The sequence below is a fragment of the Apodemus sylvaticus genome, chromosome 1 (genome assembly GCF_947179515.1).
Source record: "Apodemus sylvaticus chromosome 1, mApoSyl1.1, whole genome shotgun sequence".
Lineage (NCBI taxonomy): Eukaryota > Metazoa > Chordata > Mammalia > Rodentia > Muridae > Apodemus > Apodemus sylvaticus.
In genome coordinates, this window is record NC_067472.1 from 64,030,717 (window position 1) to 64,045,153 (window position 14,437).

Consider the following 14,437-nt stretch of genomic DNA (forward strand, 5'->3'; position numbering starts at 1 on the left):
GTAAGACAAAAAAATGTAAACAAAATAAGTTTTCACCTCCTTCAAGATGGATAGATTCCTTTTAGTATTGTAGCAGAAAGCTTTAATTTTGCTGGGGGTGTGTGGGAAGGAATGTGGATTTGAGGGGGCTGCCTCATCACTCAGTACTTTGAACCCTAGAGTGATGAGGAGCAGAGACAGGCAGATGGTTGAGTCTTGCCGGTTTCCGGTCTAGTACCAGGTTCAGTGAGTGTGGTAGTCTGGAGGAGAATGGACCGGAAAGGCTCGTTTGAACCCCTGATCGCCAAGTTGGGGGAACTCTTCGGCAAGATTAGGATGCATGGCCTGGTTGAAGGTGTGCCACTAGGCTGTGAGGTTTCCCATTAGGTCTCTCTGCCTCCTACTTACAGAGGAGGGTATAAATCTCAGCTACTACTGAGTCAGGCCTGCCTGGCTCTCGGTTGCCGTGGTCCCCCCTCCCCACTATGATGATTAGGAACTCACCTTCTGCAACACACAAAAAAATTAAAATCTTTCTTTTTTAAGTTGCCTTGAACATGGTATTGCACAGCAGTAGAAAAGTAAGACAACGAGAGACCCTGTCTGAAGGGAGCAGGGTGGAATGAGATAGAGTAGATCACTGGATGTCTTCTTCCTACGCTCTCAAAAGGTATATGCACACCCCACATACAAACAACAACAACAACAACAAAACAAACCCAGAGACCAGATGTGGTGGCCACATAGTGAGGATTTGTTCAATTAGAAATAAATCAAGTAAGGGAGGCAGAGAAATCCCAGAACCCAGGGAGGCAGAGGCAGGACTGACTTCGATGCCAACCTGGGCTACAAAGAATGTTTCAGGCCATCAAGAACTATACAACAAAGCCTTGGCTCCGAAACAAACAAAACAAAAACTTCCAACACATTTTGACAGAGTTCCGGAAACACGTTTATCACGTAGGCAAAAGCCGGTCCAGGAATCGGCCAACAGGACCCATCTGTTTCTAACCACGAGGGCGTCAAGCACCCCTAGAGCACCACTGCTGCACAGCCGGGTGGACTTCCCGCGGGGCTGCTATCCCGGCAGGACTTTCGGGCGGTGGTCAGGCGAGTACCAAGCGTCCCTGCAGTCTGGGAAAGTACCACGCGTGGGCCCCGCCTCCACAGCAAACCCCGCCCCCCACACAGAGGACACGCCCCGTAGGCCTTGCCACGCTTCTTCCACTCCAGTCCCGAGCTCGCGGTCACGCTCCGGCTCTCCAGGCCTCGGTCTTCGTGAGGTCAGTTTCACGTGCTATGTTATCTCGTGGTCACTGAGATGTCGGTACCCAGCTCAGCCGGTGATGAGCGGAGACGAGACGGGCGTTCCCGGGCGGGGCAGCACTGGGGGAGGGACGAATGCGGCGGTGTCTGCGCACTTGGATGACGCCATCTCACTGCGTACCTCCGGGCGGAGGGCTCGGGGGAGGGTGGTGGTCCTGGTGCGAGTGTACGCATGCGTAGTCTCTCTTTAGGCTCCTGAAGCAAGGACCTGCCTAGTTATAATTTCTTTTCCCTGAACAAGCGACCCTTGCCCTTCCTCCACGAAAGCACCTCCTCGGGATTTGGGGAGTAGGTGGAGGACCTGGATAGAGCGAGATCTATCCAGGGGAGGTTCATGTGCGCACAGCCTGAACGGGCAGCCAGGCTATCCCTAGGCCTCCCAGACCTAGGGGAAAAGAAAGTTGCTCCCGAGGTAGGGCACTGGTACCGCACCTCGCGACAGTCACTTTGCATTGTTGGATATCGCAGACATATTTCTGCAGCAATTTATGTCATTTTGGCAGTGTATAGGAAGGACCTTATCCTGATTCTCGCTCCAGGATAGTGAAAAAAATCTGAGAACAGCCCACCATAGAGATGGTTGGTTCAGTCTCATAAACAGGTAATTGTGCACAAAAGAAAGTTACAGTGTATCCTTTTTTATATAAATGTATTTTTGTGACAGTGCCTTGCTCAGCAGACTGGTCTTTGTATATGTGTTTTGTTTTTTTTCTTTCTTTTTAAAGACACAATTTCACATTGTAGCCCAGCCTATCCGGAAACTCACTATGTAGCACTAAGTAATTTTGAACTCATCCTGACCTTCTGGATAAAGTGCTGGTAACGTAGAGGTTGGGCCACTGTGGTTGTACACAGATAAAGTAGGTTGTGCGTGGCTGCAAAGGCTCCCAAGCTCAGGGCGGAGGAGAATGAGGCCAGCCTTGGTTATGTACCAGGTTCAAGGTGAGCCTGTGCTACATAGCTAAGCTTTATCTTTTTTGTTTGTTTGTTTGTTTGTTTGTTTTTTTCTCACTATGAAGCCCTTTCTGTTATCCTTGAACTCACAGAGATCCACCTGCCTGGGCCTCTGGAATAGAGTGCTAGAATTAAAGGCAACCCATGAACTACTGCAAGACCACTGCTTTAAAAAACTGTGACAGAGCCATGTATAGTGGTGCACACCTTTAGTCCTAGCACTCAGGAGGCAGAGGCAGGTGGATCTCTCTGTAAGTTTGAGGTCAGTCTGCTCTTAATTGTGAGTTCCAGGACAGCCACAGCTACACAGCGAGACCCTGCTTTGAAAGAAAAGACCAAAACCCCAAAACAAACAAACAAACAACCCAAAATACCCCCCTCCCCAAATTGTAACAGTTGTGAAAAAAATACCAGGTGTGGTCTTTTCACAGTTCAGGAGAGAAATTAAAAGCCAAGTGTCTGTGGGAGGATCCTTTTGGAGCCTCCAAAAGATGAACATTCCTTTGCCCTTTCCACCCAGGGTCTCTGCCACTTCCTTGAGATGATCGTCATGACTGTACTGGGGCCCAGACCCATCCACCCATGTTAGTTTCCCCATACAGCATCCAGTAAAGTTAGTGCAAACTCAGCACCCAGGGAGCCCTTACCCCCCCTTTCTCTCACTTCTCACTCTTCCCCATTGGGTGTGGTCTCTATAGAAACACTTGTTTTCTTGCTGGTAGAAGGAAGAGTGGTGCTTGTCTTTAGTTTGTTCTGAGGTCCTGGTGAGGTGCTAAGAGACACGTACCTGCCGGCCATGTAGCGGCCTGAACCCACGATCCTCACTTGGAAGCCCCTGCCATTTGTCTGTGGGTACTGAGTATCCATGCAAAAACCACAGCTCTCACCGGAAAGAGAATAAGAGATATTCTGGAGTCATTGGTGGTGACCATGGCCTGAGAACACAGATTTAGGTTACTCCAAATTCAGTGTTCCAACATGGAAGCAGTTTCACGAAGCTTTGTATGTTTATAGAAGAACATCATAAATCAAGGCAAGTTTAAGTACATTGGTGGGCAGGTACATCAGAGCAGTAGTTACAACAAGATGGAGGAAGCTTTTCTGTAGGTCCAAGAAGCTGTCCGATAACATTATTATTAGCTTTTGGTTAGTGGAAGCTACTGATATGCTGAGTTAAAGGATTGCAAAAGGAAGTTGGGTGTGGTGATGCACGCCTTTCATATCAGCACTGGGAAAAGGAAGGCAGATGTTTGTGAGTTGTAGGCCAACCTGGTCTAAAGAGAGAGTTCCAGGACAGCCAGGGCTGTTACACAGAGCCTTTCACGACCCCGCGCCCCGCCCCAAATCCCGAAAGGTTTCTTTCTTTTTTTTTTTAAAGGATTTATTTATTATTACATGTAAGTACACTATATTATATGTCTTCAGACACTCCAGAAGAGGGCATCCGATCTCATTACAGATGGTTGTGAGCCACCATGTGGTTGCTGGGATTTGAACTCAGGACCTTTGGAAGAGCAGTCCTGCTCTTAACCACTGAGCCATCTCTCCAGCCCGAAGGTTTCTTTCTTTCTTTCTTTTTTTTTTTTTCTTTTTTTTTTTTTTTTGAGACAGGGTTTCTCTGTATAGTCCTGGCTGTCCTGGAACTCACTCTGTAGACCAGGCTGGCCTCGAACTCAGAAATCCGCCTGCCTCTGCCTCCCAAGTGCTGGGATTAAAGACGTGCGCCACCACCATGCCCGGCCGGAAAGGTTTCTATTAGTCACAAGATGTTAGTTCCGACACAGAGGCGGCCAAGGAGAAACTGTCCTAGAGGCTAGAACTAGCCCAGGACAAAGAAGCTTCTGGAACTGCACCAATCCAATTTCTCCACAGCACTGAAATTCTTATCAGTCGCTCTCTGTAAATTCAGCTTCTTTTCAGGAATTCTTCTTCACATTAGCAACAAATAAAGGCTGGCCTGGCCAAAGCTTGCCTTGTAATTGGGTAGGCTTTACCTTTCCCCTACTTGACAGGCTGCTTGCTGGTCTTGGGGCCATGAGGATGCCTCCTGCAGCCATGAAGGCTAAGCTGTGTCTGTAGTGACCACTGTGCGGGGTTTATGAGGCTGAGTCCCAGCCTGTCTTGTGCCTGCCTCTGTGCCTCCTTCTCCCTTCAGGGCCTCCTGTCCCAGGTCTTTTTGGGAACACAGTTCCTGATTCCCTATGCTGGCCTACTAGGATCTCCTTCACTTAAGTTATAAAGTCCAGGGAGGGGCTCAGAACAGCACCTGGCGCATGACAGCTGTTTAACAGATACTTAGGGGGATGAGTGCCAGTTCCCTGACTGCCCTGGGGATGCCCATCTGTGCAAGAGAGCAGGGCTCCGAGTGACACGCTCTCGAGGCTAACCTTTCCCACAGTGCTAGAATCCCAGCACTCAGAAATTCAATCTGCACATTCATGGTCTTCCTGGCCTTGTTTCAAAACTACGGAAACCAAAAGCAAATCCCATAACTTGGAGCATGTTACAGAGTTTAAGCGCCTGTTTTGAACACTGTTCTATCCCTGAAAACCTTGTTGGCTTGTTGGAGGGATGGGAGTGTGCTGTTGTTCATACCAGAATCTCTCCTCACAGCCACACCCATTTCGCGGCAGTTGTGGGGCGGTTTACATATTTTTAGTTAGGCCCAAAGAAGTGACTCAGGTTTGTCAAGTCCGTCTCCCAAAGTGCAGCCTGCACGTGGGAGGGACAGACCTGGAGGGCGGTCTCCAGAAGGCAAAGTGAAAGGCTAGTTGGGGCCAGAGAATGAGTGCCGCGGAAAGTTTCTAGGCCCCGCCCTGGGCGGAAGAAACGGAGCGTCCGGACCTCTAGCAGCGGCACCAGGTGAGCTAGGGTCATGTTTTGGGGCTCCCGGCTGCATTTGAGAGTTTTTTTCGGGTCCCTTCCTGGCCCTCTTAATACGTGGCAGAGCGTCTGGACCAGAAGGTTTGAGGGGCCAAAAAATAGGGTGGGCGCGGGGGCGGGATCACGGGCCCGGCCAGCCTCTAAGGCCGGATCCTTCTTAGGGTGACACACTTGTGCCTCCGAGAAGCCTTGCTCAGTGCTCAGTGCTCGTCGCCAGCTGCCTGTTCGCTCACTTTAAGGCCCAAAGAGGGTGTCTTCAGATCCTAGGACTAACCCAGCGGGGCTACAGCTAGGAGCAGCTAGCTAGCAGTCTCCAATCACATCTCCTCAGAGGTCTAAATGCCTCTAAGCGGGCGGGTGGGGCCTCCTGCCTGGTTACTTTTGTGCATTCCGAGGGCCTGATCCCGAGGCCAAACAAGGAGAGGACTGTGGGAGAAAAACCAGCTGCCTGGGTACTTTCACATCCCTTGTCCCTGACCTCAGATGATCACAGTCAGAACTGGCTGGCACCCTGCCTCCCATGAAGTCCCGTCCTGTGCTTTCCCCAAAGGTAGATACTCTAGGACCCGGTAGTGCAGAAGAGTGCAGGACTCGTGGAGCTGGGGGCTGCCCCACCCCAGTGGTACTGTCCCAGTGATGGCTGGCTTTGGATGACACATTTGATCCAGGCAGTGCCGGTTTTACTCCCTGGGGCATTGTGGGTGTGGACAACTCTGGTTTCTCCATGCCCTGGCTGTATGTCCACAGTGAGTTATCTATGCCCTTCCCTCAGTTTCCCCTGTCACTAGCCCTTGTGTCAATATGTGTAAAGTGAATCTTCCCCCATGGTTAGCATTAAGGGGGTATCCTCCTAGCCCTGGGAAGGGAGGGGAAGACCCCTTTAGCAAGGCCATGGTATGTATGCCAGGCACTGTAACTTCACACAGAACTGTTGTTGTCATAACTATAACAGAGAGCAGCTGAAGTGATTTGTTTCTCTTAAACAGAACCTGGTACCCCTCTCCGTCCTCTGCCAGCAGCACAGCACCCCTCACTTCCTTTAGGCAGCCCTCCGGGATCCCCACATGCTGTCCAGGCTAGCTTGCTTGACAGATAGTTGCTCAGGAAAGTGGAGACCTGGGTATTTGTCCCCAGGCCTCAGAAACATCCTTCCACAGCCATGCCTGCCATGTTTATTCAGGTTCTATCAGAGCCTGTGATCTGTTTGTCCCAGCTTTCCCGGGTTCTTTGCGGGCTCGGCCTGAGCTGGCTGAGGGTTGTGAAGAAGTTGGTCCTGGCCTGGCCTGAGTCACAACAGCAAATGCCATAGTGGTTGCCTCTGAAGACTCTCCTTCTCCCCCAGAGTCCTGTGCCTTCCTGCCCTTAAGGTAGTTGCTTGTGTCCAGGCCTCGTGCTCCCTGGCCTTTGACTTTGTAGACGGCTTGGCAACAGTAGAGTATGGGGCTAGCCCAACTTGTTCTCAGAGTAAGAGGTAGGCTGAATGAACAGGAAGCTCCCCTGCTGGAGTTTCCAGACCATAGCCAGGCTCCCACAAATCAGCAACAGATAACCAGGCCAGCCTTGGTAGCAGGTGCTGCCTGCAGCAGGAAGGAGGTGCTGAGGGAGCTGGGTTTCTTCAGAAACTAGGAGGTGACTGTGTACATACTCGGGGCACTCTGGTTCTCCTTTTAGTGGCACCAGGTAGTTGGCCTCTCCCTGTAACTTGTTTACTTCTGGAGACTCAACGTGTAGACAGACTTGCTGGGGAGAGGCTGGGCCCCTACTGGGAAAAAAAATATCTTTTGGCTTTTAGACTCATCTTCTTACAAATTCTAGCCTGTTAAGATACGAACATTTCTCAAGAGTTCTCTTCCTTCTTCTTCTGCCCAGACTGCACTGTGCACGCACCATGAGTCTTGACATCCAGTGTGAGCAGCTGAGTGATGCCCGGTGGACAGAGCTCGTTCCTCTGATCCAGCAGTACCAAGTGGTCAGGTAGACGCAGCCGTGGGGACCTTGTGGGGACAGTGGGGTCTGGCTGGGAGGGCAGTACTCTGTTGTGGAGGTGGGTGGTTCTTGCAGCTTGAGGTCACCTGATGGGCTTGTTTTCCAAAAGCACTCTCTATTCAAGGACATGACACATGCTAGTCAAGTTCTACCACCTACCTACATGAGCCACACAACTAGCAGTCAGTTGTGGTTGTTGTTTTTAAACTTGTATCTCTCAGACCGTTTTGCATAATCATCAAATGTTACTCGAGTTATTATTATTTTTTTAACATTTTTGTATGTTTGTTTGCCTTTAGACAGGGTCTCACTCTATAGCTTTTACTGGCCTGGAATTGGGCCATTGATTCCATCACCATATAAACCAGCAGGTGGTACAGGCCTAGAATCCCAGCACTGGGAAGGCAGACGCAGGAGAGTCAGAAGCCCAAGGTCATTTTCTGGCACATAGTTAGTTTGAAGTTAGTGTGTCATGTATGAGAAGCATGTGAACCCCAGCAGGCAGGCTCAGGTCAGGTGGGCAGAGTGACTGTAGCTGCAGGTGGTAGGCACCTTGCATTCAGCAGTTTGAAACCTTATTACTCAGCTTTTCCTTCTGGCTGAGAAAGGAATTGCTACCAACCCTCCTCACTTATGGGCTGGGTACCTGTGGACGGGGCTGATATGATGCAGGCTTGTGTACCTGTTGAGGGAGACCCAGCCGGGGGTGGGGGGATGGTGTGTGTGTGTGTGTGTGTGTGTGTGTGCGTGCGTGCAAGTCCTTGGTCCTTTCTGTCGGCTGGAAACACTGAGGCCTGTTCCATTGCTCCATCACAGTGGGTTTAGATAAGAGGAGACAGCCCATGATTTTTAAGCTTTATTTTAGAAAAGTAGGGGAAAAGAAAAGAGTAAAGAAGAGATAGAGAGGTGAGAAACGGCCATGCCCACGTGGAAAGGGGGGGTAGAGAATGGGGGAGAGAGGGGGAGCAGGGGCGCACGAGACAAGGGAGAGAATAAGAGAAGAAAAAGAGGACAAGAGAGTGTGGGCAGTAGAGCAAGGAGGGGCCACGCAGACCCTTTTATAGTGGGCGGGCTACCTGGCTGTTGCCAGGTAACTGTGGGGGTAGAGTCCAGCCAGAATACTAGGGGCTTGGGGCGCAGCACACGTGACTGATGGCCACAGGTTATGTCCGACACTCACTAGGCTGTTTCAATGCTTGGTGACTCAGGTTCCCAGGCCTACTTACATACATATATACATACTTACATAGATGCCTACTTCTTCATTTTTCCTGAGGTAGTGTTAGGTTTGTAGAGTCAGAAGGTTATTCAGGCCTCCTTGGCCCTCCATCAGCGTCCCATGACCATATCATATAAATATTCTCAGGTTGCCTGGCACTTTTAGGCAGATACAGAATCCCAGATTTGCTCTGTGACTTTCCCCCATTCTGATCACTAGGATCCCACATGACTTACTGATCGTTTCTCTAGGCCCTTCTGCAGTCCCTCTTCCTCTTGTGACCCGAGTTTTGAGTCCTGCACATGTTCCCTTGGCTAGTCTGAGGTCTTTTCAGGGTGGTCATGTGCTTTTGGAGCGGATGAACATACTATGGGTGTGGTCTGTCACATGGTGTTCTGGGTGTCCAGTGGCCCCGTGTGGCTGTGACTAAGTCATCGGTTGCTATGGTTCCTCCTGTACACATGCTGCTGCAGCTCTGACCAGGTCCGGCTCCTCGCCTACTGTCATGTCCGGTCCTAGGCTGCCGCCGCACCTCTGAGTGCTGAGCTTTGTACGTGCTCTGCAGGCAGTTGTAGCACTTAGGTTTCTTGTCTTTCTTCCACGCTGTAGCCCAGGCTGCCTTGGAGCCTGTTTCAAGTTTAAGCACTGTAGTTATAATCCATATTTGAATTTCTCAGCTCTGGATGGGTCATACCAGCTGAGATTGATGGTTGGGTCTGAGGCCAGCACCATGCTGACTCAGGCATCCTGTTTGCAGGCTGGAGGACTGTGGCCTCACTGAAGGGCGGTGCAAAGACATCAGCTCAGCGATCCAGGCCAACCCTGCCCTGACAGAGCTCAGCCTTCGCACCAATGAACTGGGTGATGCTGGTGTAGGTCTGGTGCTCCAGGGCCTGCAGAATCCCACTTGTAAGGTCCAGAAGCTGAGGTAAGCCCAGGGGCTCAGCCCAGCCTGTCCAGGACAGAACTTGGACAGATAGGCAGCTGGGATGTGGAAAACCACCGAGAGGTTGGGGAAATAGGGTCAGCTTATGGTGGGGCACCCTAGCTTTAGTCAGGATACTGGTGAAGTGTGCAGTCCTGGGACAGGCCACATTATGGCTTTGTTCCAGGTTCCAGTCCCTAGTTAAAATCTGGCTGAGCCATACTGGTCTCCTCCTTTGGCCTGGAGCCCCATCTAGCGGAAAAGCAGTGCCCTAACCCTGCAAGGTGTGATAGGAATCTGTTCATGACTGCTGCGGGTGGCGTGTGCTTCAGCCTTCAGAACTGCAGGTTGACAGAGGCTAGCTGTGGCATCCTGCCTGATGTGTTGTGCTCTGTGTCTACCCTGCGTGAGCTCCACCTCAATGACAACCCCCTGGGGGATGCAGGCCTAAAGCTGCTCTGTGAAGGACTCCGGGACCCTCAGTGCCGTCTTGAGAAGCTTCAGTGAGTGTCTACCTTGCCAGGGCCCCTGAGCTCTTTGCAGCCCCTGATCCAGAGCACAGCCAGCCATCAGTAAGCTTCCCGCAGTACAGTAGAGGAGACCTTTGGTGGGGATTCCTAGGATTCCAGGGCCTCCCCTTTGCTAAGGGCTGGCAGCTGACCTAGCCTGAGATTAGGAGCTGGTGCTGATGCTGGTGGAGTCTGGCTAGATTCTGTAGAGTGTGATCCAGATAAGCTGAAGACACGTCTTTAATCGGAATTTGTTTCTATGAGCTGGAACTGGGAGAACCTCAGAACATTGGTAGGGCTCTTTTCAGTGGAGGTTTCCCGAGCAGTGTTGGTGTCTACGAGCCTGGGGCTCTAGGTATTCACAGTGCCTGAACAACCAGATAAGGCCTAAGAAAGCAATCGGGAAGTGAGATACCAGCGCTCCCTGTGTCTCCCCAATACTGCATTTCTAGACCTATCCTTAATCCTTTTGATGTGCCTGAGACCCCTGCCTGCCCCCAGGTTGGAATACTGTAACCTTACAGCTACCAGCTGCGAGCCCCTGGCCTCAGTGCTCAGGGTGAAAGCTGGCTTTAAGGAGCTAGTATTGAGCAACAATGACCTCCATGAGGCTGGTGTCCAGATTCTGTGCCAGGGCCTGAAGGACTCTGCCTGTCAGCTGGAGACACTCAAGTACGTACGAGGTTGCAGAAGCTAAGGGGTAGGGTCGGGCACAGGCACCAGTGCTCCCCTTACCATGTCCTGTGTCTCCAGGCTGGAGAACTGTGGGATCACATCAGCCAACTGCAAGGATCTGTGTGATGTCGTGGCCTCCAAAGCCTCCCTGCAGGAACTGGACTTGAGCAGCAACAAGCTGGGTGATGCAGGCATTGCAGTGCTATGCTCAGGCCTGCTGCTTCCCAGCTGCAGGCTCAAGACACTGTGGTGAGTTGGTTCCCAGTCTCTTCTCAAAGGGATAGAGGGCATGGTGATGTGTGAGGGACATTGTTGGATAATTGTTATCCCACAGGCTCTGGGATTGTGATGTCACCGCGGAGGGCTGCAAGGATCTGTGCCGTGTCCTCAGGACCAAGGAAAGCCTGAAGGAACTCAGCTTAGCTAGCAATGAGCTGAAGGATGAGGGTGCGCGGCTGCTGTGTGAGAGCCTCGTAGAGCCTGGCTGTCAGCTCGAGTCACTGTGGTGAGGGCCTGGGTGGGGCTAAGGTATATCCAGGACAGAAAAGACACTAAGGTTAGGGTGGAGTGAGGCTTGGGAGATGCTGGTGGACCCTGGAAGATGGTGTGAGGAAAAGGACAGTGCTAGACTGAGGTGCAGAACAACAGATGCGGGCTGGGAAAGGGAGTGGGTGAGTCACCTGGGCCCCTTAATGGACCCCCAAGGGAAGGGCTGTTTGGCGGAACTGGCTGCATCCTTTGTGTCCCCACAGGGTAAAGACCTGTAGCTTCACAGCTGCCGCTTGCCCCTACTTCTGCTCGGTGCTGACCAAAAACCGTTCTCTGATGGAGCTGCAGATGAGCAGCAACCCGCTGGGGGACCTGGGAGTCCAGGAGCTGTGCAAGGCCCTGGGCCAGCCAGACACTGTGCTGCGCGTGCTATGGTGAGTGCGCTGCAGAGGTAGGCATAGCTCCATGTTCTGGCCACCCCCTGTGAGAAGCCCCAGGTAAAGATGTCCTGGGCTCCCCCTCTCCCTTTTGAAATGGAGTCTATGTAGCCCTGGTACTCATTGTGAACAGGCTGGCCTCAAACTCAGAGCTCTGTATGCCTCTGCCTCCTGAGTGCTGGGATAAGGCTGTCCCACCACACCTGGGCCCTTCATTTCCTTGTCACACTCCAGCCTCCAAGCATGCGTTCTCTATTAGGTGAGTGTCTAGTACTCCTGTGTGTCCTGTCAGTGAGCTAGCGTAGAACTTCGTTCTCCCATTTCTTTCTGGTTCCAGGGAGATCTCTGCTGCCCCACATCCCCCATATGTCTGCCTGTTTTATTTGGGGGGGGGGGACAGGTTTTTTTCCCTTCCGTTTTTTGGTCTTCCAAGATAGGGTTTCTGGGTATGACAGAACCCTGGCTGTCCTGGGCTGGCTTCTGTAGCCCAGGGTGGCCATGAGCTCTCAGAGCTCTGCCTCCAAGATGCTGGGATTTAAAGGCATGTACCACCATACCTGGCTCTTTGGAAGATTTTAAGATGTTACATTTTTGTTTCCGTGTGTATTTGCCCCAAGTTCAAACACCGTGTATGCATGTGGAAGTCAGAAGATAACTTGCAGTCGTCTTTCTCCTGTGGGGTTCCAGGCATGGAATTCAGGTTGCTGGGCTAGGCAGGAAGTAAGCCTAGCCCTCTTTGGCAGCTTTTCAATTTTTCTACCCATTGTTCTCTGGGCTATTGATTTGTCTTTATTGTGGGTCTTGGCCTGGATAAGTAATGTGCTTTCTTGATCTTTCTCCTTCTCCTTTCTCTCTGCAGAGTCCAGGAGTCAGTCCTTGAGTTTTAAGGGAGGACAATTCAGTTCCTGCCCTCATTTTGTTTTTGTTCTCGTTTCTAGAGAGTTCCCATTTTCTAGCCAGTCCAGAGTATTATTTCGCTCTTAATGTTTTGTCCTTTACCATTTATCCTAGCCTTGTCTTCTGTGGTAGCACATCTTGACTCTTGGTCATTCTGGACTGGACACTAGTTGAAGAGTGGACTAGGCCACTATAGGGATAACAGCCCTGTAGTCTCTCCTGTCCAGGAAATAGCATCTTGGTTGTGGGATACTCTGGAGTCTTGGGGGAAGGACTGTGGGTCCTCTCCCATGAGACTTAGGGTTGGGGAAGGACTGTAGGTCCTCTCCCATGAGACTTAGGGCCTGCTACAATCACCTATAGATGGGGTTCTGCAAATTTCAGAACACCTCAGGAGCCAATCCGTAGCAGCTTCTTGTCACCTGGCCTATATGTACCTTATACCCTAGCACCTCTGGCTTCCTCAGATTCCCTCACTGGTGTGGGTACTAAACCTGCTCACTCATTCCTTTGATCTGTATCCCAATCTCCCTCAGTCTGGAAACCTGTCTACCCTGTCACTTTCTGTCACCACATCCTGATGTAGTTTGGCCTTGGTGCACAGGCTTCTGCCCTAACCAGGCTGCTGGTGCTAAGAGACAAGGATATGCCCTCTGACGCTGTGCACCCCTCTTCTCAGGGGAAGCTAGCATTCTGGCTGTTTTATCCATCTGGGGGAAGCTAAGCTACGTTTCAAGTCTGGAGGGGCTGCCTTCCTGCTAAGTCTCAGATGTGGACAACAGCTCTGCCCTCTCTACCCAGGCTGGGAGACTGTGATGTGACAAATAGTGGTTGCACCAGCCTTGCTGCTGTCCTGCTGGCCAACCGTAGCTTGAGAGAACTGGACCTCAGTAATAACTGCATGGGGGAAGCCGGTGTCCTGCAACTGCTGGAGAGCCTCAAACAGCCCAGCTGTGCCCTGCAGCAGCTTGTGTAAGTGGATGTTGCTGGTGAGGGTGGTACTGGGGCTGCTGGGGTTCAGAGGATTGCCAGGAAGGCGGGCACAGATGAGTAAATAGGGGCACCCCAACTCGTGTTTCCTGCTTGCCTGTGTACAGCCTGTATGACATCTACTGGACCGAAGAGGTGGAAGACCAGCTTCGGGCCCTGGAGGAGGAAAGGCCACCCCTGAGGATCATTTCCTGAGATGTGCACCTCTGGACACATTAATCCAGCCCCGGGGGCAGCCAGCAGGATCTCTGGCTCTGGGTGTCCTAGTGTTGACTGGCAATAAGCATTGTCATCTCACTTCAGTAGAAAACTTTAAGACACTTTATAACTATAAAACACTTTGTTGGCAAGAAAGGTCCTTGTCATTCTTTGTGCGCTGGTGTAGTTCTGTGGACCCATGATGCTATCCTTCCTGTGTATGGGGCAGTTCATGCATATGCTCAGCCCAGTAGTGGATCCTTATCCAGTCTCAAAGATGTTCTTTTAAAAACCAGGGTCTTGGGTCTGGAGAGATGGCTCAGCGGTTAAGACTGCTCTTTCCGAAGGTCGTGAGTTCAAATCCCAGCAACCACATGGTGACTCACAACCATCTGTAATGAGATCTGATGCCCTCTTCTGGTGTGTCTGAAGACAGCAACAGTGTACTTGGATATAATAATAATAAATCTTAAAAAAAAAAGTCAGGATCTTGCAATTGTAGCCTTGAATACCACTGCCTAAGTACTGGACCACAGACAAGACAGTGCAGGGGGTTCCAGCTGTGCACCATGACACCTTGCTCCAAGGTAGGCCTTAAAGGGACTTCCTACTGCTCACACTGAGGAGGGAGTGCGAGGACCTTGGCTTGCAACAGTCAAGCATGACTCTGAAGGTATGGCCCCCCCTCGCCCCGCCCCATACCTGAAGTCCCAGGAGGGCTGGGGATAGACCCAGTGGGAAAGTTCTTCCTAATACAAAGGGTTGAAAACAAAACAAACCACTAGAGATCAAAATCCCTGAAGTCTAAAACCCCAAATTATAAAAGGATGAAATCTTCAATGTAAAGTTGCCAAAGTAATTTCCATGACTAAAAGCACTTAATGAGAAAAGGGTGGTCAGTCAAAGTTCTACAAGAGACTGGCTTTGAGGTGTGGCAAAAATGAAAGCTAAGGGCTTACTTATTTTTGAG

The 14,437-nt window shown here is 51.1% G+C and overlaps 1 protein-coding gene across 3 annotated transcripts; it reads left to right on the top strand.

The window, feature by feature from the left end:
* Positions 1-1,147: 1,147 nt before the first annotated feature.
* Rnh1 (ribonuclease/angiogenin inhibitor 1) lies at positions 1,148-13,623 on the top strand. Of its 3 annotated transcripts, none has more exons than XM_052195881.1 (10): positions 1,148-1,262; positions 7,012-7,116; positions 9,105-9,275; positions 9,605-9,775; positions 10,283-10,453; positions 10,535-10,705; positions 10,791-10,961; positions 11,209-11,379; positions 13,081-13,251; positions 13,377-13,623. In XM_052195881.1, the coding sequence occupies exons 2-10, from the start codon at positions 7,031-7,033 to the stop codon at positions 13,462-13,464; spliced, it is 1,371 nt and encodes a 456-aa protein (XP_052051841.1). In that variant the 5' UTR covers positions 1,148-1,262; positions 7,012-7,030; the 3' UTR covers positions 13,465-13,623. The 3 variants fall into 3 exon arrangements, with proteins under 3 accessions (XP_052051841.1, XP_052051850.1, XP_052051832.1); XM_052195890.1 differs by lacking the exon at positions 1,148-1,262 and adding an exon at positions 4,944-5,121; XM_052195872.1 differs by lacking the exon at positions 1,148-1,262 and adding an exon at positions 5,128-5,223.
* Positions 13,624-14,437: the final 814 nt, after the last annotated feature.

Bases quoted from the DNA above. Each gene is read 5' to 3' on its own strand.
- Rnh1 (XM_052195872.1), top strand. From the start codon at position 5,135: ATGTTTTGGGGCTCCCGGCTGCATTTGAGAGTTTTTTTCGGGTCCCTT. The intron at 9,276-9,604 runs GTAAGCCCAGGG...CGTGTGCTTCAG, and splicing joins TGTAAGGTCCAGAAGCTGAG to CCTTCAGAACTGCAGGTTGA. The intron at 10,454-10,534 runs GTACGTACGAGG...CTGTGTCTCCAG, and splicing joins TGTCAGCTGGAGACACTCAA to GCTGGAGAACTGTGGGATCA.